The sequence below is a fragment of the Sparus aurata genome, chromosome 1, assembly GCF_900880675.1.
Source record: "Sparus aurata chromosome 1, fSpaAur1.1, whole genome shotgun sequence".
Classification (NCBI taxonomy): Eukaryota; Metazoa; Chordata; class Actinopteri; order Spariformes; family Sparidae; genus Sparus; species Sparus aurata.
In genome coordinates this window covers 27,267,425-27,291,474 of record NC_044187.1, presented here as the reverse complement: position 1 = coordinate 27,291,474, position 24,050 = coordinate 27,267,425, and the positions used below count along the sequence as shown (strand labels likewise).

The window sequence follows — 24,050 nt, the reverse complement described above, 5'->3', positions numbered from 1 at the left end:
GATTTTTGAAAAACATTTTACTTTTTTTTTGCTCTTCAGTAGATTTATATTAAAAGATCAGCCACAGTGTACATACAGCTGAGCACACTTGAGAAAGGAGGCAGGTTCTTGGGCAAGAAAAAAAAAATCTCAACTTCTATCCGATTCATCATTCAAGTAGAGAGAGACGGGTCCTTCGCAGCAGCACGACATCAAGTCAGCGCTGAGAATCAATCAGGTCGCTGTCGTTGCATCAGGTTGTGCAACCAGTTTTCTCTACAGCAGCGTGAAGCACACGGCGTCAAATCAGATTCCGAATTAAGTACGACCATTTCGTACCGCAGATCATGGAGACGGATCCTCCTCACACTCTTGATGCCTTCACCCACGGCGCATCGACGCGGTGTTTCCTGTCCCGACTCAAAGCCTCACAAGCTCATGAAAGGTTGGCAATGTTGGCAAGGAAGCGCTGAGCCCACCACTCCTCCAAGTCTATGGGCACAAAGTCTGCACAGAGACACAAACAACAGGGGAGGGGGTCAGAGAATTGAAGCTTAATCCGTGTTCTGTGATTCATTCATTTTGTTCAGTAATTATTCATTTTGTCACGTGGATACCAAAGTCAAATTCCGTTTCACAGAAAGGAGTGATGATCTGGATGGATAACAAAATAAAAAAAAGAGGGGCTGACAAACTCAACCAAGAAAAATGTCAGAATTTCAAATCTGTGTCACAAAGTTTAAACAAAGATAAGGTATATAAATGCAGTGTTCGAGAAGCGGTGTTGGTTTCAAATAAGGATTTATCTTTTTGTAACCATGAGTATCTTTACAGCAATCCATGCAAGGCTGTTTAGATAATTCAGCCTTGACCAAAGTGGTGGTAAACCAACCAGCACCACCATTACTAGAACCACAGCGATTACATGGCAAAAAAGAAAAAAAAAAGGTAAATCCAAGGTGCCGTTTTTGAAAAATCCAGACTCACGTAGGATACACACTATTAGATGTTTAATTTTTAATGTTTATTATTTTGCTTCCTCAAAATCTTAATTTCTATATTATGTTGTGCAAATAATTTGTTAAATAGCAATCAGGAAGCCGTGTTCTATTTGCATATTCGGAATAAAATAATAATTAAAAAAATAATAATTGCTCATATTGTAACTTAAGAAAAAAAAAAAAAAAAAGTGCATTCTTCAGTAAATCTGTCACAACCTTTCATGGCAGCGAGCCACAGAAGAAGAGGAACCGGAGCAGACGTGTGCGTGTCAAGGCGAGACATGTAATCAGCAGTCGGGGCTGGTTTATCTAGATCAGCCTGGTTCTCGTAGACTAAGGAAGAGTTAAAAATTAATGCAAACTATTACAAGAGCTGCCCTCAGGCTGCAGATAAAGCAGAGCCAAAAAGCACCTGGCATGTGATTCCGTCGGAGAGATGAGAGCAGCTTTCCTGCGGTGTGTAAGTAACCAGGAATAATAAAAACATGCAGATATTCCTGGTTTAAAGTTCAGGGGGTTAAAATGCAGGAAGAGGGTTATCTGTGGGGATGTCATAAAACTCAGTGGTGAGATGTGACGGCCAATTTACTTTGTTGTCCCAGTCTTTGAAGAGTCTGCAGGTGAATGGACGGGAACTGTATGCTAATCCAAATGACACCTGAGCAAAAGTGCAGATGCAGGAACTTACTCTTCATCGCAGCACTGGGAGTCTTCTCAGTGTACTGAATGGGCCCGGGGCTCCCAGTTGGCTCCCCTGCGTCTCTATCCCCCAGCTTCTGCTCCACTTCCTGCCATGCTGCACGCAAAACACACACACATATTAGAAACTGAATTCACTTGAACTTATCCACGGTCAGCAGGACTTTTGATTTGGATTTCAGCCTGGATTAAGGCTTGTTTTTAAACCCTTTGAAAATGGACCTCCCGTGGATCTAAAATTGATCTGAAATAACACTAACAGCTACAGCATCGATTGCTCTTGCAGCAAAAAGCTTCACATCATATGCACTTAACATTATGTTGCATTACATGTGGTGCAAAAAGTGGAGATGATGTGTGGTGGCATAGAGAAAAGTGCCGTAAAGCGGAAATGCAGGTTGATTTTTATGATACAGTCATGGTTTATTGATTTACATTGCCTTGTAGATTAGATTATACAGAAACGATGGATATAAAGCAGGAGGCATGATGCTCACTTACAGGTTCATCATTGTTAACAAGCATTTTTCTTTCTCAAAAAACACATCAGTTCTCTCATACTGTCCAACCCCTCTTTGTCTGAAATGCTGTCCTGTCTCTTTAAGAACACCCCCCCTTGCCAATACCCAGTCTGCTCCAATTGGTCAGCTCACACATGCCTGAGACGGCACCGTGTTTCCGGTCAGCTCTGTCTAGTTTTCAGCCTCCAGTTAGCTTCACTTCTACTGTGATTAAAGGCATAAATTATGCAAATTGTTTGACATAGTGATGTCAAGAAGTCACAGAATTATAGACGGGTCTACTGATGTTGTGTTTCAGGAGCAGTGTTTTCTGTGGCATCGTTTACATGCTCAAGAACCTATAACACACTGAAGGAAAGGAAATAAGAAAAAACATACAAGTCTAATGGGTCTCCTTTAAGATGAGCTATGAAATTACATCTTAGTAAGCAAAACACAAGAGTAGGGTGCTGCAACTATGGGGAAGTTGCAGATACAATTATCAGAACACCTTTATTTTCTTCTGATAAAATGAGCATATCTTAAAAAACTATTCTGTTCACGTTTCTACATTCTGAATCGTTTTTAAACAATATATTGTGAGCTAATTCAGTAACATTTACTAACAAATAAAAAAACCCCATTTATTTCAAGATTTAAATACTTTAACCAATAATTGTGGTTTATTGACTTATGTAACCATGTAGCTTGGGTTGTACAGATTTTAAGGATATGAAGCATTTGAAGACACTCAAAGAAATGGCATCACGATAAGCAAAAATACCAGTTCAGGCACAGGCAAACCATTTCTATTACATGAGGACAACATTTCTATTTTCTTTTTCACCCTGCACTTCTGATCTCACTTCTGACACTCCTCCCAGCACCCTTAGCAGAGGGCTGCATTGGTCTGTGGTGTGTTTTATCTGCAGTGGGTGAAGGTTTTCCAGCTTCACCCACAGATAAGCCTCAAGGTTTGACTCGCCTCAAGCACAAACATGGCTTCCCTTGTGCAGCCTGTATCACTCTGATGTAGCAGTAAACTGGCTATGTGAATGTGAGCGCATGTGTTTGGGGAAAATGTTATTTAAACATGTCTGCAGGTGACATTTGTGGTCTTCTCAGCTCTCCTATCACAGTGGACCCATCAGGTCGTCCATCTTAACACAACTCGACGGACTGTGCCAGAGGTTTTTCTTTAGGACTGAGCAGTGAAGAATCAGAAAAAGAGCTTTTCTAAAGCTGAATTTTATGGTCACAAAAGGATGCCACAGACCAGTCTTCACTGGCAGCCGTCCAAGAGTAACACAGATAAGATGGTTCAAGCCGAAGTCATTCATTTCCACCGGGGCATGAAGTACTGGCCAGCAGTACAGCATGCTTGGTAAACTTCAGCACAGGGGGGAAAGGTGCACAGTCCTGATTTTTAATCATTGTTGGGTTTTTACAGACTATAAGCAACACAGTTGTTTATGCCGCTTTGAAAATGAGTCAAATTGTAGCCCCCAGAGGAACCAATCAATTGAAGTGCAGCTGCTCAGTCAGGAAGATTATCTGCCCACCACTATGTCCCAGTTCCATCCTCTCAACCTCTGACCTTGTTGCGTTAAGAGGAGGATCTACAATCTCTCCCGGCCTCAGGATTGGCCCTAGAGGTCTGACCTTGGCACTGTGACCCACATCTGCTCATGTATTGATCCTAGGACTCTCACCTTCATACACAAATCTGACGTTCTCTTCATGTGCCTGTGTGAACCCCTCTGCTGGGCTGGCGGTCTTCTGTGTGGCTGCACTGTGGTAGCGCTTCCCGTTCAAACGATTGAACACGATCTTCGGGGGCGGAGAGCTGTGGAGGGATCAGACAGGGTTAATGTCAACTCAACAGATTAGGACAGTCTGCAACAAACGGTTAAATCTCACAGTGATTAACAGTTGATGCTGGTTGTCTGTTAACTTCTGGAAACTATATGTTTGACTAGTGCCTGAGGTTATGTCTTTAGCTTTTAGACAAATTGAGATTGAGGATTCATTCTTGATTCTGCACATACAACAATAAATAAAACATTTTCAGAGGTATCTCTCCGTTTTCATCGGGAGGGAGTTTAGAGAAAAATGATTTTACAGCAGATCATGTTGAGTTTTTGCTGATTAATTTGTCATTAAAAGGTCCAGTGTGTCGATTATTAGTGGCATCTAGCAGTGAGGTTGCTGTTCTCCCCTCACCCTCATCTAAACTTGTCAAACTATGAATCTACTATTAAGACCTGGATATGATTGGGCTGCACAGCCTTTGTTTCCAGTTTTACCCCGTGGCCACTCACAGTATTGCAGCAGAAAGATCACCTGTGGTCTGAAAAGCATTTTCCCCCCAAAGGCTGCCATTGTTAAACAAATGTCTGCAAAACTGTTAACAGTACACCTCAAAGGTCAATTATGACTCTTTATATTAAGAATTTTCAATTGATGGAGGTTAAACATTTGTAATATTTGCCTCAAGCTCAGAAAAGGAAATCACAAAACTGCAATGTCATCACAATGTGAAGTCTATGGGCAAAGCGAGAACTCAGAGTAGTTGAGAAGTACTCAGAAACGTGTTTCTGGTGTACGTACCAGGCGAGCAAGTCTCATTGAAATGAATAGGTGGTGCCATCCTTGGGTATCTAGTTCTATTGTTTAATCTATGCGTAAACTCTCAAGACCCTCTCTGGCGTCAGTGTTATGATTGCCTGTTCTGGGCTGCTGAAGAAAGATGGCGGTAAAACATGGCAGACTCTGACCCGTTCCTCTTTGTGGACATAAAAGGTTCATTATATGGTAACAAAAACACAAAGGCCCTTAGTTTCAGGCAATTAAACACTAATGAATGCATAATTAGCAATGGTAAATTCACTTTCTGACCCTAAATCCCTCTAAATTCTACACAATAGACCTTTAAATGACTGAATGTTGCTTTTTTGTCCCAGAATGCCTTTCAACAAGGCCTTACTTGGTACACCTCTTACCTAACACTAATGCATTCTCAAACATTGTCGCAAGACTGTTCGTAATGTTAGTATTTAAACTGTTTTAGAGGCTTACAATGACTATGTTTCTGTGTATTACATCACACCGAGAGGTTTGATCCCCCTCTTCTGTATCAACGAGGTAAACTGAGTGCACCCACAACCTGGCAGCTGAGTATGTCTTTGAATGGTGTTTATATTTCCGAGCAGCACCTGAAGGGAGCACAGGAACCCTGGCAGGACAGGTGGGTCAGAACCGGCGTCACAACATGCTGACACGCCCGCGGGGGGGACGTCGGTTGTCTCGCGCGAGGTCACGCGGTGTAACTGACCGCAGAGAAACTGCGAGAATCTGCGGGGAAAAGCTGCGTCCGATAATGGGTGCAGCGGCGTTACCAAAGTCAGGGCGGCGTGTTACATGATCGCACTCACGGCGCACGTGCGTGAGTATTTTGGGGCCCACGCGGCAGAGACGATCTCAGAACACACACACACCAAAACAACACCTCAGTATGGATACTTTACCTCGAGGACAGCCAAGACGTCGGCTTCAGCTTCAGGTCGCTGAATTTGGTCTCGATTTGTTGCGTGGGACCTTCAAGACAAAATATAGGGTTAAATGGTTTCAGCACGGCGCAGTTTACCTTTAAACCCCTCCGCAGCCAAACACGGGGGGTCATTTCTCCCTTGCCACACCAGCCCAAACTTTCCTTTCCCACAGCTCAAAGTGAATCTGATGATGTGACATTGCATCATGCTTCAGATAAGCGCACCCATTCACTGACCTGTCCTCCGTTGTGTAACAAGTTTGCTGGGACCTCTGGTGATTGTGTACATCATGTAGCCTCCTAGAATGATGTAGTGTCCCTCTTTAAAGGCCGTCCGTCCTGTCTTGTTAATTATCAGCTGCTGTCATTGACTGTCAACTCTGCAGGACTCCCACTCCGGTGTCCGCTCCTCCTGACCCAGCCACGATGAGAGGAAAAAATTATTTAGCAGCGTCGTATTTTATTCCCCGGGTCAGCTGCTCCAGAGTCGGCCTGAAGCCTGCAGGACTCTCGCCTTGACTCGTCTCCGGCTGGGTATTGATACGTGTCCCACTGCTCCTCCTGACCAGCAGGTGTTCAGCTGTAATGAAGAGACGTATGCTGCTCCTGAGAGAGGTTGCGTGTAGGTCATCCAAGGAGAAAGCGACTCCACATGCAGGTGATCAGTCAGAAGAAGAAGAGGCGAAGGGCGGGGGGGGAGTGCACGGTGCTTCCTGACAGCCGAGGAAAGGGACACTCCAGGCGGGACAGTCTGTCCTCTGTGCTCCGGGACCCGCTGCAACAACGACCAGCTCTGTGACAGAAGACAAGGACACCGCACACTTTGATATTTTCATCAGGACGGAAAGCTACCATGCTTGGCAAGAGTCATGCCAGAAAGAATTATGGGCACCACTTCCGGTCAGGGTTTTCAAAATAAAAGCCATGTTTGATAACATTTTTTTTTCCTCTGATGTCCAGTCTTTGGGTGACCTTCTAATTTTCATTCTTAACCAACATTGTGTTATTAAATCATAGGGTGTGATGTAAGAAAATAAATGATCTCAAATAATAGAATGTACTCATGCTATCTGACAGCCTTTTAATAAACTGGGGGCATGTTCCTTTTTTATTTTCTGAATTAGAAAGCAGCTGTAATAAAACACACCTTTACATCTTTCAAAACCTGGGCAAATACAACAAGCACCATCTGTATGGTTGGGTACCACAGGATACAACCAGTTAGTGAAAGATAGTTGTGTTCTTAGTGTGTGTGTGTGTGTGTGTGTGTGTGTGTGTGTGTGTGTTTCAGGTGTACAGTTACCATATCCTGTGATAAAACTGCATCAAAAGTACTTCTTTATGAGATGTAGATATTATATAACCATCGAAACTGTAAACCGTTATTATGCCTACTTTGTCTATGTTGTGTTTTTTGTTATTTTTGATAACTGCTTCATTCTATTTGGCAGAAGAAAGACAATCGTGCACTCTGCTCTTGCTTATCATTTATTAACTGTCACACATTTTTGTGGGTAGTATAATGTGACAGATTGAACACACGTCTCAGATAATTAATGAGAGACATGTCCCAGTCTTTTTTCAAGGCTGAAGTGAGACTTTCCATTCCACCTGCATTTGAATTAGTTGGACGTGCTATCTTCTTTGATTTCTCTTTGCAGAAAGTGTTTACAATCCTTCTAATCCTTTTGAAACTAATTTATACATAAGTATATATATCTTACTATATACTTTTGTATTCTGTACTGCGCAGCAGGCTTTGCTGCTTTGTTCTTTTACACAATCAACATAAAGAATTTAATCCTCAATCTTATTTTCTAATGCTTAGTTAATAATTTTTTAAATATTGAGTACTTCACAATGATTTAAGTTATCGAGTGTCATGCTGTCGTGACTTTTACTTTGAAGTTTGAGCATCCGTATTTCCGCTCCTGTTGTTTCTGTTTATGTGACCGGACTGCTTTACTGAGCAGGGCAACCCCCCTCCGTGACGTCACTGCACGCCCCTTAGACGGTGTATTGGAGGAGGAGAGGAGCGATCACCTTTCACCCATTAAACCAACGGCGCAGACAGATAAACGTGCTGACAATAAGGATAAAAACGGACGCTGCTGCAGTTTGTACATTTCTTTTTCACGTCATAGCTTATTAAATAATAACTGAGGCAGTCTGATTAGTATTTACCATTCATCAAATAAATATTCAAATAAAACATATTCTTTATATATATTTTCTCTCCAGTTGTGGTTTATCCACTATAATGAGCTTTTTTACTTTATCTCAAATGTACCACAGAGTTAGTACAGGTAACCTGTGTTGTCCAGGTGAAATACACCTGAGTGGCTCCTCTCCACAGTCTGTGTTTAGTAACTTAAGATCAGGGGAACGAGGAGCGGCTCAGACAGGCTTATCCAGGGTGATATCTAACATTACACCTCCAACTCACCCCCCATTCATCTGTACTCTGTGGGTCAATCACCTGAGACTCTGCCAAGAGGCTAATCACCAAGAGTCCGCACTACACAGGCTCTGCATTAACAGCACAGGTCAGACCCTGGTCAAAGGATGTTTACTCAGTACTGAACAAGATGCATCTATTAGTTCTCACACTGTCCCTGTACCTTTCTACAGCCAATGCCTGGGGCCCTTTGCTGCGTCTCACTCCCCCCCCCCCCCCCCCCCAACCTATTTCCTGTCATGTCTTCAGCTGTTCTATCAATAAAGGCCCAAAGAAAAAGTTGCCTGAGTTTGAATTTGTTCCCCAAAACTAAATAGTGCCCCTTAAAGTTTACTCAATAAAAGTGGCACAGTTCACCCTTTTTTCCCCGACTTTTCTTTCCCTTTCTGATCGGCAAAAAAACAACAACAAAAAAAGCATATGTGTGCATGGGTGTCAAAATACTTCTGAGACAGTCTGTTAACGGTGCCCCGAACACCATTAAAACCATAAAGTTGAGATCCTGAATCATGTCAGTTCTGCACAGGGCCTGGCTGCAGAATGTCAGCTGAGTCAGCTGATCTTTAGGGACCCATTTGGTGACTCGTACTCTCAGCTGTCCAAAGGTGCAAAAAAAAAAAGAAAAAAAATCGAACACAAAACATTTCACTTAAAAATAAAACATCTAGCATTGCCCGACTTTGTTCGGCACAAAAACGCATTATGTCAAATGTTTCCAAATCTTCAGAATTGATTTATTCCAACTTTAAGACCAACTGTGGGATAAGCATTTCACTTTGTCATTTATTTTACCATGAATCATTTATAATCATTTTAAAGCTGTCAAGTAATCTTCGATTATATTAAACATTGATCAAATGTAGATGAGGTTGATAATAGCATATAAACAGTATTATAGCGGTCTTATTATTTGTTAAACGTCTACGACAGTGAATTAAATTTGTCCAACACATGTGATTAACATTAATAATAATGGTAGTATTCCATGTACGTACCATACAGACACTGCAGGTGCTGGCTAACTGGCACAACTTATTTCACACCTAAATGCAACAGAGATGTTGTTCATGTTATTAGATACACCTGTGCTTCTGCTTACACGTCTGCAGTGACAATGTTCTCTTTACTGTTTTATAGTTTATTGCACTACAAATCATCCCTTACTGTTCCTCTGCACTGTCCTATAGTTTTTTCACAATACTGTGTTACAATGAGAGTAATTCCTTGTCTTTTAGCTAAACAGGCACATATAACCTTGAGGTGACATGAGATGGATTGGACAGATCAAAGCTGAGGCGGTGCTGGTGTCACTGGTATCCGCTCAACAGATACAGAAGGGACAACCAGCATGAACCAAATGATGTTTCTCAAACAAAGATCACAACATTTAAAAACAAAATCATATCTATTGTGTGATAATTTTACTGGGTGGGATATGTGCAATATAAACCTGCATTGGACTGTGCTAAAACTATTTGTATGTCTTTTTTGTGTGTCAAACTGTTCCTGTTGTATATTAGTTATAAAACATGTATATTATTAGTTAGTAGTAAGCATCATTTTCAGGTCGTTTACTTCAGACTAATGTTCTTACTGAGTACAAAGTACAGTCAGTCAATGTAAGACATTATAGGTCTAAAAACAGTAAGACCGATAAGATTATCAAGGGAAAAAAAAATCATCATTGTAGTCCTGAGTTGTTGAATACAGTACGTTTGATTCATGTCTTTTGAAGACACTTACTGTATGACCAGAATCATTATAAATGCCTCAAAATGTCTCTTACTTGGCCTCTTGTATGGCACCTTGTTTCACTGCCTCAAATAAACATGCACTCATACACACACACTCACAGAAATCAAAGTGTGTGTAGGAATAAAAGTGTGGCACATGTTCCCTTACCTGATGCCACATTATGGGAGATGAGAAGACAGTGAAATGTTCCGTTCATATGATCGCTTTTAATGTTTATGTGTGTCAACGCGTCAATGTGCTGGGTTCATGTGTGCCTCAGTAATGGGGTTCACAGTCTTCCACCAGGCTGTCTGTGATGTAGTTGACTTGCAGCAGCTCCTGGTAATACTCTTTCTCAACTTTTGTGTTGACTGTCCAGGCTACCACCTCCACCCTTCTCTGGGCCCAGTACTGGACGTAGTCCCTGCAGGCAGCACACAGAAACACTCAGTTATATCCTCTGTTGTGAACAATATTACACAGGTTGTTCTTGTCTTTTAATGGCCCCCACATTCACTACAGAATCATGCAGTACATGTATAGAAGAACACTCATGGGTCTCAGCTGCAGGAACTCACGGTGAGACAAAGTTCTTCTGTATGAGGAAGGCCGAGGTGCCACAGAGCTTCCACAGTATGTGGTGGTGCGCCCAGTCCAGCACCATGTCCATTAGCGCGAACCAATGGTGTTGCCACAGCGACGAGAAACGCGGGGTTCCATCTCCGAGCCGACTCAGGCTCCACGGGCGGTGGGTCAATGCTGTGACCACTTCTGGGTCACTCTGTCTCATCTGGGCCGGAGCGAAGCATAAAAGACATGCAGCGTTAATGATTACTGTAGTATTCAAATGATTAGAATCACAACTTCTGAATCACAATATGTAACCATGTATTTATTGTTTGTATCATCTATGAAATGTTATTTCTTTCTCATCTTTATCTACTTGTTTTTAGTTTTGTTTCAACTTTTCTTTCAAAATGCAATTGTAACGTTCTCTTATTGTCTTATTTCTTATGTAATTCAATGCCTTTGTAAAGCACCTCTAGTGCCTTGTGTCTACATGGTGCTCTTTAGTAATATAGAAGAAATGGTGAATGTTAACAATACGATACACACAACAGCAATGCAACAAATTACAGCAATGTGAGCAAATGTTTCAGTTTATTGAATCAGTGCCAGTATGTTAACTATGAGATACTGGGGGTAGAAAAGGGAGACAAAAAAGTGATTTGTTTTTGGATGTGTTTCTATCAGAATGTCCAGCGTGAACCAGATAAATGTTATTCACATTTTTGCACATGCAGAAAATAAATCAAAAAGTGTTACTTCATCCAGAAAGCCTGTCATTTGTTGTCTGTGAGGTGACCCATACTGGTCAGGCTATCCCAGCTTGTATAGTCAGCTAGCATTTTTGATGTGGCAGAGTTGACAAGTAAGAGGCTTCAGCACTGTGCTTTGGGATTATTGTGCTGTACTGACATCGTTCAGTCAAATTCATATACAGTCATATCTCTGAAAATATGGCAAAGCTGCAAACTCATTTGTTACAGCATCACCTGTGGTGCAAGCTCACCTTCCTACAGTGGTCAGGCTTTACACTTAATTATAGACGACATGGACATTTAGCGTAAGTAAGCCGAGCGCTCGAGCCCTGACGAGAGGGAAAGGTTACCAAAAAGTTCACACTGTCTCATTTATTAAAATGTCTCATTTTGTTCCAGAGAAAATAAACAGTCAAACAGAGAACATCTGACTCACTTCCACCATGCTGAAAAACTTCCCTCTTACCCTGTAGATGACTTTGGGCTCAAAGGAGCAGACGATGCTGCTGTTGTAGAGGACTGGATGTTTTTTATACAGTTCTTTAAGGGCAGCAGCTGCCTGGATGGGGGAGGAGAAAACACAAGGTTACTGTAGGACAGTCAGCTGCTTAGGAGTTACGTGTGATGCTTTATATCACTTTGTGTGTGTTCCTGTCCGACCACTTGGTGCTCATAAGCAGCTGTGTCTGTGGGTAGACACACTGCTGTGGGCCCTGAACGCAAGAATGTCCCCACCTGAAACAACAACGACCGATGCAGCATTGCTTACTCTTGTAAAAATGTGGAACCGCTCATCAAGAGGTTCAAAGTACAGTAAAAAGACATCTTTGATTTACTGACACGTTATGAAGCACCAAGACCCCTCAGGTCATCTGAAACAGGTTAACTTATTGCTCCTAGGATCAAACCAAGGGAGGTGAAGCAGCTTTTACTTCTGATGCTTCCCACAGGTGGAACGAGTTTATTAAATACATAAAGGGCAGCTACAATTGTTTACTCATCTAAAGCAAGGTTTAAAACGCTGCTATTCACCCTGGCTTTCCAATAGATCAGATCCTTCTTTTTTTTGTACAGTAAATATTTATTTTTTTGTCCCATTTCCAAAGTATGTCTTTGCCCTTATAAAGCAGTTTCAATTGCCTTGTGTCTAAAAGTGCTATATAAATAAACTTCCCTTGGCTCAATGTAAGCTTTTAATTTAGCTTTCCAATATGCAGAATTAAATGGAAATGGAACTGCAGTGACTAAATGACTTAACTACATCTTTCAGCTTAGAGCTGTTTTGGCTCAGTCATATTCTAACATCAGATAGAGTATGTAAAGTTGTTTGAGCACAAATCCACAAGAAACATCAAGTGATGATGTAATATTGTTAGCAAATAACAAATGTCCCAAAGGACAGTACGAACTTTAATAAATGTTTGTCAAAGTAACTGTGACGCACTGGTAATGATAAGACTTGAACTAATGATTATTAAGCTATTACCGAATCTGCCAGCATTTTATTTATGTTCCATACAGGTTACCAGAACCTAAAGTTATATCTTTGTTTAAATGCGTCAGTAATTCAGTAGTGTAATGCTCACAGGAAGGATAAAAATGATTTGTGTCAGACTACATCATTAAAAGAACCCTGCCAAAATCTACAATTAACTCCCCAACAGGAGATTTAAACAGGAGAAGACAGAAACATGTAAAACTACCTTCCACCCTTAGTAGTGAGTAAATTCATTAGTAACTACTTGATAAATTAATCAATCATCTAGTTATTTTCTGCACTAGAACATTCAAACAACGCCACAGATATTTTAGGATCATTTTGTACCAGGGTACTTAAAATCACAGCTTCATGTTCTCTTCATTATGCAATACTGACTAGGTTACAGATCAATTAAATCAACAAGCATGATCGCCATGTTGCACATGATCAAGTCTTGTTTTGTTTGTTTGTTTGTTTTGTTGGCTGCACCTCATCCGGATGACCTTTGACATCAAAGTAGATGATGAGCTGCAGTCTGATACATTCCTCCACGGCCTCCTCCAGAGTTGGGATCTTCTCTCCGGCAAACTTGTCCCTGGTGACAGAGGATACAAATGTTTCAGATAGATCTTGAGCTCATGCCCACATTGTGCTTTTTAAACACAATAACCTGGGGAACAACTCTTAGCTTTGATCAGAGCATCATCTCCAAATCAGACATTTAAGCCATATTTATGCTCCTGTGCTACAATGTCCAGTAAAAATGACTTCAGGATATAGTTGTCTCGTGTAAACTGACATTGTGAAGTAAATACATACATCATCATAGCATGCATGAAAGGAGCACTTGAGTCTCCTGGTTGTTCATATGCATTTATGGGAGAAAGTTTTGCATCTGAAATGACCATCCCAAATATCAACAGACCTCAAGCTTTAAGTTATTGTTGTCAAGTCATCATGTAACTTCGTGACATCACTTCCATTAGGGGCACCGGGTAACTTGTCCACACTACAGTTAAGTTGTCAAAATACATAAAGTTTGAATCTGGTCCCCATTCCTGACTTATATTGGTTCAAGACTAGCTACCATTGTGTTGAAGGGCTTGGTAGACCGTACGTGAGAAAATACAGCATTGATCAACACATAGTGGGCTACCTGAATTACTTTGCTCTTGATGTTAATGATGCTGCTGTGGTGGAATGTAAAAACTGGATGCTGTCTCTGGGGGGATTCCCCCCATTCTTATTTTTGTATATCATATATGATTCTTTTGTTTACGAAAGATATGGCCCCATCCCCTGTTGTTCTTGTTGTTATGGTTGTTTTTGTCTGAGACAGCACTGTTTGTTGTCTCTGTGGCTGTCTATGTTGGTTTGTGCTATGTATATTTGGCTACTCATAATGACATGTTGTGTATGTGAAGGAACTGAAACTTCTCTATTTTTGTCACACATAGCATAACCTTCCATTTATGTATTTCCAGCCTGTTGCCCTATACTTATACGTTGTTTTTGTTTAATAAAACATAAAAGCCAAAAAAACATACAAACAAACAAAAAAAAAACAACATGAAGTTTATACAGTGTTTCCTCTGTAATTGTTTTGTAGCAGCAGTGGCAGGGAGTACATTGTGGTATTTGTTTTGTTAACTAATTCAAAAGGTTTGACTTATAACTTTGACTTTTTAGTTTCAATTCTTTTGCAGCAGGGTCTTAGATGGTGTCCCTGTCTATCAGTGGCATCTCAGCTTCTCATCTTAGAGTGACTCTTTTTCGTTTTGTTTGTCTTGATTTGTCTCATTTGTTATACCAACAGCATGGTTCTGTATCAATAGCACATTGTCTCCCTCCTGTCTCAGTTAATCAAAGCCATGTTTTGTTTGCTTTTTTTAATCAATTCAGCATCCCCGGCAACTGTACCTCAACAATTTGTTCCTTAGCAGGCAGTCCTACTGCAAAAAGTACATTTGAAAGAGAATACCAGCCTATGAGTGGAAAGACAATACTCTGATGTGCTCCTAAATAAAGGCAACATCAGCAAGGTGCAAACAAACATTCAGTAAGTCACAGTGCAGTAATTAATGATGCAGCCCATAGTATTCAGCGCTTCAAGCCTCCAGCTAGCTCAGAAAACATGTATTACTTGTCTGACCTGGTGCGACACCACTTTAAATCATATCTATCCATCTGCCAGAAGGAGAAGATGTTTTTAAGTCTGGTTTTTAATACAAATGCAAAAAGGCAATTTCCACCCAGGTAATTATAAGAAATTATCAGGAAAGGGAAAAATGGTTAAACTTGTATGCTTGTATGCACCTCCCTCTCTATATCCTTCTTTCTTACCTGAGTCGATGTTTAGCTGCTGCGTCCAGTTTACCCAACTCGGACAGTCTGAACTGGCTGAGGGGTCCTGACCCGTTGGTGGTCCTGTCCACAGTCTCATCATGCATCAGTATCGGGATGCCATCTGCTGAGAACTCCAGGTCCAACTCCACGCCTGTCGCCCCATTCTTACTGGCCTAGAGCACCATAGACAAATAAGACAGTTTTAACTAATTGGGGAGGATCTGTTTCTGGTCATGACCAATAAATAACAAGATACTGCTGTGCCAAAAAAGGAAGCTTTAATCTAAATACAGTATTTCCATTGTGTAGATGGACACTCTAGAGCACGGAGATGGGGATTTGAAAAAAAACAACACATTTTTGCAATTATGTTTGCTTGTGTTATGTCTTTGTATGCATGTGTGTGTGTGTGTGTGTGTGTGTGTGTGTATATATATATATATATATATATATATATATATATAGATATAGATATAGATATATATGTATAAAGGTATTGTTATCAGAGTTGCAGATTAGAAATGTGGTGCCTAATTGTGACTTTCCAAACATTCATGTGTTTTACCACTGGCCTCCAGTGGATAGTACAGTTCAGTGAATCGCAGCGTGGACAGAGTGTGCAGCTTAAGTAAGTTGTTTAAAGGGACATTTAGCCCCCTGTCAGCTTACAGAACTATGGCATGTCGGGATGGGGATGCTGGAGAACCATGTGCAGGATAAGAGACCCCACTACAGCCTCCTCTCTCACCTCCCGGATGGCTCTCAGCGTGTTCTCAGGTGCGTCGTGCCCACCGCCCCGGTGAGCTACCACTGACACCTTGCCGGAGCCTGCCGTGCCCTTGGCCGGGTGCAGCACCTGCTGGGCCCGGCTGCTCGGTACCTGGGGGAACCGGAACATGGCCATAAAGAGGTAGAGGGAGGCGGTGAGGCCGGTCGTCCACAGCGGGCTCCGGGTCCCCAGCAGGACGAGCACGAAGACGACCGAGTACAGAGTGACTTCATCTCCGAGCTGCAGCATTGTTGTCCCTCTCTCTCTCTCTCTCCCTGACCTGTCGAAGAACAGGAAGAAGCACCGCCTGGTAGCTGATGCACCGCCAGACACTGCCAACGCTAGCTAATGTTAGCTGACAGTCCTGCTACACTCTTCAAAGTCTCTAATTCAGATAAAGTCATGCTCCGTCGCGCCTGGCGGTAACATTAACTAGTGACTTGAGCCAGAGGAGCGTCCGTGTGTCTGTTATGTAGCTTGTTGCTCTCAGCGGCGGAAGTGACATCTCGACAGCTCTGCCGCACGTTACGTGTCGCTCCCACTAACCGGAATTATTTCACAGTCACATTTCCAGATTGAGTTTCAAGAGAGATTTTAATAAAAAGTCAAATGAATATGTCTTAAGTGATTATGCATAACCTTCCCACTAGGGGGCACACGAACACACAAAAGATTAAAAAAAAAACAAAAAAAAAAACGGTTAACATTGTGGAGTACTTCCGGGTCAGGGTGTAGCTAACTTTATGCTACATGTTAGCTAACCTCCTCAAGTGTGTGCTTTGGTATGTGTCATTTCTAAAAAGGACATTCGTGTTTCTGTGTTTTCCCTCTTCTGTCGGCGATCATGGTGAGCCTCCTTCTTCCTCAAACGTTATCGTAACTGTCACTCTTTGCGAGACATCATAAAATAATATGAAAGTTAAATTAGCCAGATAAGCTAACTGATGCTTTACCTTGGATGTATGACAGCCATAACAGAAGGTCTGTGGCCAGCCTATCTCTGATTCTCATACCTAAAAAATAAATGTAGATGGTTTTTCTTTGTTCAGCCATCCGTATAGTTGATTAAAACAAGACAGGTGAATATGCTTTATTTCTTATATTAATTTGTTCATAATTTTATCCAACTGGTTGCAAGGAGGATTCTTGGGGACTGAATCTGAATTTAAAAACTGTTACTCATCTACATAATGCAGATATAATGTTATGCATAGTGTCGCCATAATTACACACAAACACAACACATAATGTCATGCAATTCAATTAACTTGATCAACTATTAATGTTTAAAATTTAGCTTAAACTTTCTAATGTTTAGCTAGTGGGGGTTATATGGTCTCTTGAATTTATTTGTATAATAAAAATGGAGTGTATTAATTTATCTGCTCATTATTTAGTTGCTTAATAGTTTGGCAGGTAGAATGTCAGAAAATGGTAAAAATTTCCCAGTCAAAAGCCTGGAGATCATCTTCACAACACTAAGAAATACAGCAAATATATATTTACTGGAACCGGAGTTGGCATAATTAAAATATATATATACATTTTGCTCACACATTTTCTGTCAATCGTTGAATTAATTTGCAAATGGTTTTGGTCAAATATATCTGTCCTTCTCCCACAGATCAGGTCAGTGCTCCATCACAGGTTAACCTCCCGCATTCTGTCCTGCACCAGGCGGTCATGCCTACTCACAGGTCGGATACCTAATGGGGTGATGCAGGCTCATTCACCGGGTCACACACCAATCAAGCCGAGCTTCCATGGACCCCTTATACCTGCAGTCACAGGCCTGGTCAGGTACTCTGACCTGTCCACAGAGAAATACACTCTGATTTACAGGCTGCCGCACATTAAGCACCTCAGAGCCGTGTCCAGGCTTAAACTGCTCCAGACTGCCATCACAGTGGTCATCTTGCCCCCAGTGTTTTTCTTCTACTTCCAAGGACAAGTCTCCTTCTTTCTTGTCAGCTACACAACAGGGATAGCGCTGTTCGCTGGTGCCATGCTATACGCTGCCAGTCACTTCTTCAGGAGGGTTGTTGGGATGATGTACCTGGACCCGTCCCAGACCACACTCAAAGTATCCCACCTCAACTTCTGGGGTAGACGCTGTGACATGTACCTGCCTGTGACAGATGTAATGACCATCGGGGATACCGGAGATGCTGTAAATGAAACAATATGGAAACTAAAGAGATACAGCAGTCCAGAGACATTGTATTTCTCCACAACGTTTGGACAGGTGGTGGACAAACAGGGTTTTGAGAAGGTGTTCGGAACTTTATAGTTTTTTGTTCAAAAGTACAGATGAGGCAGTAATAGTTAACAATGAATTATCCTAATTATAATGTCCCAATTATAACCTGTTATAATGAAAATGAACTGTTCTCCATGAAAAAGGCATATATGTATTTGTACGTCTCAGCAGGACTGTGACCTTTTCAGAGTGGTAAAATGTATGAAGCAGTCAAAAAGGAAAATAAAATTGCAGTTTTCTTTTTACAAATGTCTTTTTCAATGTTTTTACAAGCAGCACATCTTAAAACAATGACTGACAGCACACTTTGCAGCATTAAATAATTGGCTAAGCAAAAGTACACAGATATTCCTTATAAAAAAATCTATTTTGAGTCAACTAATGAACACTTTCCCAAGTCTGTACAGCTGGTCTATATTAGATTTAAAACAGTTTTTTCTCATACCATCACCGAGATTTGTTTTTTAAATTATACTTTTATACATGCATTTACATTGATTCTAAATTCAATAATAATCGGCTTACATGCAGAACTTTACATTTTGTTTTCTTACTTGAGTGACTAACAGCTTTTGACATGTTGTTTTTGAACAATATGCATATCAAGATAAATACTCAAGCAGTATAATTTTGGACTTGAAGGGAATGTCATGGATTTTTCATAAAACACCATGACATGTATGTGTTGTTTTGAAAAACTGCATATCTGCAAAACCCCCTCAAATGATGTGACTTGAGTCAGCAACATCAGCTGGATCTGAAGTTTGGAAATTAAATGATTCTGTTAATGTGAAGTCAAAAGGAACAGAGTATACCAGACATCTGTGGCTACATGGGCTGCCACTACCATAACACACATGAATCTCTGACTGAACTCTCGGCAGTTGAGTTGCACCGTGGGTATTGTAGGCACCAGGTTCTGACAAGGAAGAAGACAACATGTGTGGAGTACAAAGTGGAGATACAATTCTGTCACTGTCAGTTTTGACTAAAATGGCATTAAGAAAAACCTGAATGATCTCTTTGGGTCCCAGATTAGCTTCTTAGATATCTCTGCTTTGGGCTGCTGCCTCTACATTTAGCAAACCGTCAGCTCTGGAAGCACCAAGGTCATAATGATCAAGCTTGACCCTCTCCTGGCCTCCTGGTTGCTGCCCCCTAGTGGCCTGGAAAGACACAGGAGCAGTTGTCTTTAATGCACTCCCCACACACTGCATACAGATTGAGAACATTTTCGTGAGCATAGTTGACCTACCTTTTTGTGGAAACAAATGGTAAACACAAAAAAAGCCAAAGTGAGCAGGAGGATGGTGAATCTTGGGATGTAAACTACTGGAGAGTCTGAAGCAGATTCAAAACAGTCACATCAAATCACGGAATATCATGAGTACAACAGCCTTAATAAGATAATATAAGATAGTGTGCAACTGTCTTATTCATTAAAATAAGTAATTTTACAAATCTTAAGAAACTTCATCGTAAGAGAAAAAATATATAGTCTTGCCCATGTTTGTCATGTACATGCTGCTTTAGTATGTCCATACTTTAGTCATACTATTTTCCTGATTCACACTCATTGCCAGTGGCAGGAGTGGATATTTATTTATAATTAATATATTTACATTTAAAGCACAACCTTTATTTTTTTTACCTGGAAACGGCTGATTAAAGCTCTCCATGCCCTGTTTTTGTCATTAGAGATCATTTTTCAAAATCTTGAATGTAAACACAACTAGCGGCGCATGTCCATGATCCAGCTTTGCATGTTTCTTCACATTACCTGAGACATTGAGAGAAAGTGGGTGGCTCGCTGAGGACAAGTTCTGAGAGAAAACGTCGATCTGATAAACACAGCTGTAGTTCCCTTGGTGGCCACGGTTTGCTGAGGGAAACAGGAAGTGGGCGACGTGTTTGATGGCTCTCTGGGTGTAGTTTTGCGTTGTGTAGGCATTGGAGAGGGTCAGCTGGAAAGAACCTCCTGGGTACTGTGGTTTAATAGAGCACCTGATGGTGAAGTTGGAGAACTCATAGACCCGATCGAATGAAGGAGAGACGGAGATCGTTGGCTGATACAGCATATCTGTAAGGACAATCAGAGATAGTTGAGCGAGAAGTAGTTTGTCCTGACAATCAAAACTCACCATTAGAAACAAAGACACTGGAGCACTGGGTCAAAAGCGTCCTAATCTAGTCTAGTTAGAAACAATAATGACCCTTGTCCTAGATCTCGTAAAACCGCTAGCAGTTGCTGTGATGAATACCAGTGTATTAGCATCATGGCTGATGCCACTGAAGGTGTTACCTAAGCAGGTGATCTCCAGGCTGGATCTGGCATGCCAGGGCCTTGTTGATACACATTCCCTCAGTGCAAAGCCAGCTTGAACTCTGGAGGCAATGAGATCCCACACAGATCTTGCTGCAGAAGGCTTCGATTCAACTGAAACCGCAGGACCACATTTCCGATGTGCGCAAACTAAAGCTGCAGACTTCAGGTCTCCATTCTCAGCATCCACCTGTTTCCAGTTACCCTGGAGTTTCATTTCCAGTCTACCAGTGCAGCGGCTGCTTCCTTCCACCAGCTGGACATTATCAGGCTCTGAACAGAGACAAAAAAAAATCAGCTCATAGACAGTAAAGACAAGGACCATGTAGTGACCGTACCGGAGCTTTTTATTATTTATTTTTTTTTATCATCATATCAGTAATGCCAGAGAAATCCCCACCACTGAAGATGGCATATTAGAAATTTACGGTCTACTACTGATGACATATGAGGGTCTTGAAGGGTTGTGCAATTTGAAATGGGGAGATTACAACCACTACTTCCTGTGACTCTGTTCTGAGAGGCAAGGGGGCACTGAAAAACAAAGGGTTGGGGTAAAAAATGGAAATGGGATTGAGTCATGAAAATTGTGTTTGCATCATAAAATTACACAATGATTTTGTGAACTCCATCTACAGATGATCATTTGATGTGATCTAAAGCTCCAGAACAGCTACTAAATGGACCTCAAAGTGAGATTGATTTTTAGAGAAAGTATTTATTGAGAGTGACAGCTGTAACTTCTCCTTTACCTGAACAGGTGAGTCCTATAGGTGAGCAGGTAGTTCTAGCTGACTCATAACTTTCACAATCCAGGAGAGTGGACTCACTACCTCTGCACTGAAACCTGTTTGTCCACTTGAGAGCCTTTGTGTTTTCACAGAGAACCAGGTCTAAAGGAGCCCCACAGCCGAGCTCTCTGCAGACGACCTCTGCATTCTGCCCGTTAAAATCACCTTCACAGACTGAGAACCATGACTGGTTAGCTTTGACCTCCACTCTGCCTGAACACAGAGTAGTCCCATTCACCAGCCTGACAGACTCTGTACAGGGAGAAAGAGTGCACTATTACAAACAGTGTAACAAACCAAAATTTGACTGAAGAATGTGAACAACAACAAGCAAACCAATAGCAAAGAAGCTAAAATAAACTATATAACATGCTAAGCTACCTCACTACTTATTAATCTGCACCATGCTCTGTTGTTGTTACAAGTATTAACCCATGACCGTTGATCTGATATAAAAAGTTCCAAATCTTTGTTTATTATGACATATCATATTGTAAGCGGCCTCCATGGATCTCACATCTTCCAGGAGCTGCCACAATTGCTTGATCTAATTGGGATCTACGGAATTTGCAGGTCAGGTCAACTCCTTGAGCTCTGTCACATTCTTGGGTCAGACCTGAGCAGTTTTTGCAGTGTTGAGGCACATTGTCCTAATAGATGGCCCACTGTCATCGAGGATTGACATGCAGGGGTGAACTTGATCTACAACGATGGTTGGGTGGGTAGAGCATGTCAAGTGGCAACCCTAACCCTAACCCTAACCCTTACACAGAAGAACATTGAATATGACGACGTGATGATTAATGTTATTCACTTCACCTTTTAGTGGTTTTAATGTTCAGGCCTGTCATTGTACTATACTGGACACCTACTCAACACCTGTTCAATACCGGAGCACCCCAGGGCTGTGTGCTCAGTCCCTCTCCTGTTCACACTATACATCCAAACATCCCAGTCATCAAGAGAACTATATAGTGAAGCATGCGGACGACACCACCATCATCGGCCACATTCAAAGCGATGATGAGTGTTCATATCAGGATCAAATCAACAATGGACAGGAGGGCTCTACAGTGAGTGATTGTATCCACTGTCACCACCAGGAGCCATTCTGGGCTAGAATGAGTACTTTTACTTTGTCTTTTTTCATTGTGATATTACTTTTCCTTAAACACAGGATATGACTACTTCCACCACTGTCTACAAGCAAGAATACAAACATAAACCATATAAAACAAAACACAGTTTCAATGAGATGGACAAATACTTTGTATGGTGACACTGACTGTGTTACCTGAGCAGGTGATCTCCAAGCTGGTGAAGGAATATTTGAGCTTTATTGATGCAGTGTCTTTCAGTACAGAGCCAGACTGAACATTGTCAGCATTTATCTTCCATACATGTCTTGATACGTCATTGTCTTTGAGTTTTGCTGACACGGCAGATCCACAGCCCAGCTGTCTACACACTACATCTGCTGTTCTCAGGTTCCAGCCAAACGCGGGGTCATCCACTGGTTTCCAGGCATGGTGGAGTTTCATTTCTAGTTCACCAACACAGTGGGTGGCTCCTCCCCTTAACTTGATGTTGCCAGGTTCTGAAAGTAGACAAGAGAGTAGGCAACACTAATATACAGTCTGTAAATTAGAGGAGACTGAAAGTAAAAGATGACTTTCCCCTTTTGTTATTTTCAAGTTACCTGGTGAATCGTTCTCTTCAGCCAGGAGGCCTGAGGAGAAAAAGGTCAAAGATTAAACATGCATGAAAAGCTCTTGAATGTTACAGACTCTGCTGAATGATTCTCCTGCTGGTTATGTAGGGATACTGCAGCTGGAGACACAAACGCATCAAAGCCTGTGGCGAACATTGCAACTTTATGAACAATCTGCAAACTGCATGTTTGGCTATCAACTGTACAGTAGGTCCACTGAATAATAGCCACCGCTTCGCTTCAATCTCCTCTACCATCGCAGTGATCTCTTTCAAAGAGTTATATTTTCTCTTTCAGTCCATGGGGCTGTTCCTGAATTAACCCTTATTTGTGCTGGAATTATATATGGGGGACATTGACAAATGAGACTTTTAGAACTTGATTAAAATTTTACATAGGTTCCTCTGGAGCCACAAAAGGCCTCATTACAACTTTTTTCAATAATGCAGTAGTAGCCTACTTTTCAGTAGCTGTTGGCTTAACAGACTGATATGAAAAATCTGAGGAGTTCCTTGTTCAAACATTAAATTGACCCAGGAAAAACTACTAGTCTGTGAAGACAGCTGTATGACATTGGTCTAGGGAAGCTTTAAGTCTAACCCTGATGTTTTCATTGGGGTTAACACAATTCCTTAAAAAAAACAACCAAATTTTCATTTTCACTATTCAGTTCATATACAGATTATACACAAGAGATATGTGTTCATCAGGGCTGGTAGTCAACTGTTCAAACTCTGGAGAGAAAGTAAGGGTAGTTTTCCCCGTTTCCAGTCTTAATGGTAAGCTAATCACCTTCTTACTAACACACAGACATGAGAATGATGTATAACTTATTTTACCAAGACAGCAAACACGTGTGATTTCTCTAAATGTTTAGTCAGGGAAACAAGGATAATATTTCTTAATTTTTAGTTCATTGAGTTATCAAATGAGTCCAAAGCCCCACCCCCTAACAAACCCATCTGTAATAGGCTGACACAGAATCTATGTCATTGAAGATAAATTCTCTTTCAGTGAGAGCTTTGATCGAGGCTAACAATGTTGCTACTTTAAGGAAGTGTTTTTTCTTAATTGTTATCTCATGTAAAAGATTTTGCAAACACACACATATACACACATCTGGCTGA

The 24,050-nt window shown here is 41.3% G+C and overlaps 3 protein-coding genes across 5 annotated transcripts; 1 reads left to right on the top strand and 2 right to left on the bottom strand.

Moving 5' to 3' along the window:
• Position 1: 1 nt before the first annotated feature.
• On the bottom strand, positions 2–6,610 carry mcrip2 (MAPK regulated corepressor interacting protein 2). The gene is made up of 5 exons (XM_030393637.1): positions 5,967–6,610; positions 5,707–5,776; positions 3,892–4,025; positions 1,669–1,776; positions 2–486 (listed from the first exon to the last, which is right to left on the bottom strand). Exons 1-5 carry the CDS (start codon positions 6,019–6,021, stop codon positions 416–418), a joined length of 438 nt encoding a protein of 145 aa, XP_030249497.1. The 5' UTR covers positions 6,022–6,610; the 3' UTR covers positions 2–415.
• A 2,289-nt stretch (positions 6,611–8,899) lies between these two features.
• On the bottom strand, positions 8,900–16,366 carry gde1 (glycerophosphodiester phosphodiesterase 1). 2 transcript variants are annotated; one of them, XM_030393019.1, is made up of 6 exons: positions 15,818–16,366; positions 15,067–15,242; positions 13,213–13,318; positions 11,710–11,802; positions 10,500–10,711; positions 8,900–10,345 (listed from the first exon to the last, which is right to left on the bottom strand). In XM_030393019.1, the coding sequence occupies exons 1-6, from the start codon at positions 16,085–16,087 to the stop codon at positions 10,198–10,200; spliced, it is 1,005 nt and encodes a 334-aa protein (XP_030248879.1). In that variant the 5' UTR covers positions 16,088–16,366; the 3' UTR covers positions 8,900–10,197. The 2 variants fall into 2 exon arrangements, with proteins under 2 accessions (XP_030248879.1, XP_030248957.1); XM_030393097.1 differs by having other exon boundaries at positions 15,739–15,854.
• Positions 16,367–16,525: 159 nt separating this feature from the next.
• Positions 16,526–18,347, top strand: tmem186 (transmembrane protein 186). 2 transcript variants are annotated; one of them, XM_030393439.1, is made up of 2 exons: positions 16,526–16,685; positions 17,463–18,347. In XM_030393439.1, exons 1-2 carry the CDS (start codon positions 16,683–16,685, stop codon positions 18,126–18,128), a joined length of 669 nt encoding a protein of 222 aa, XP_030249299.1. In that variant the 5' UTR covers positions 16,526–16,682; the 3' UTR covers positions 18,129–18,347. The 2 variants fall into 2 exon arrangements, with proteins under 2 accessions (XP_030249299.1, XP_030249374.1); XM_030393514.1 differs by lacking the exon at positions 16,526–16,685 and adding an exon at positions 16,723–16,917.
• The last annotated feature ends 5,703 nt before the right edge of the window (positions 18,348–24,050 follow it).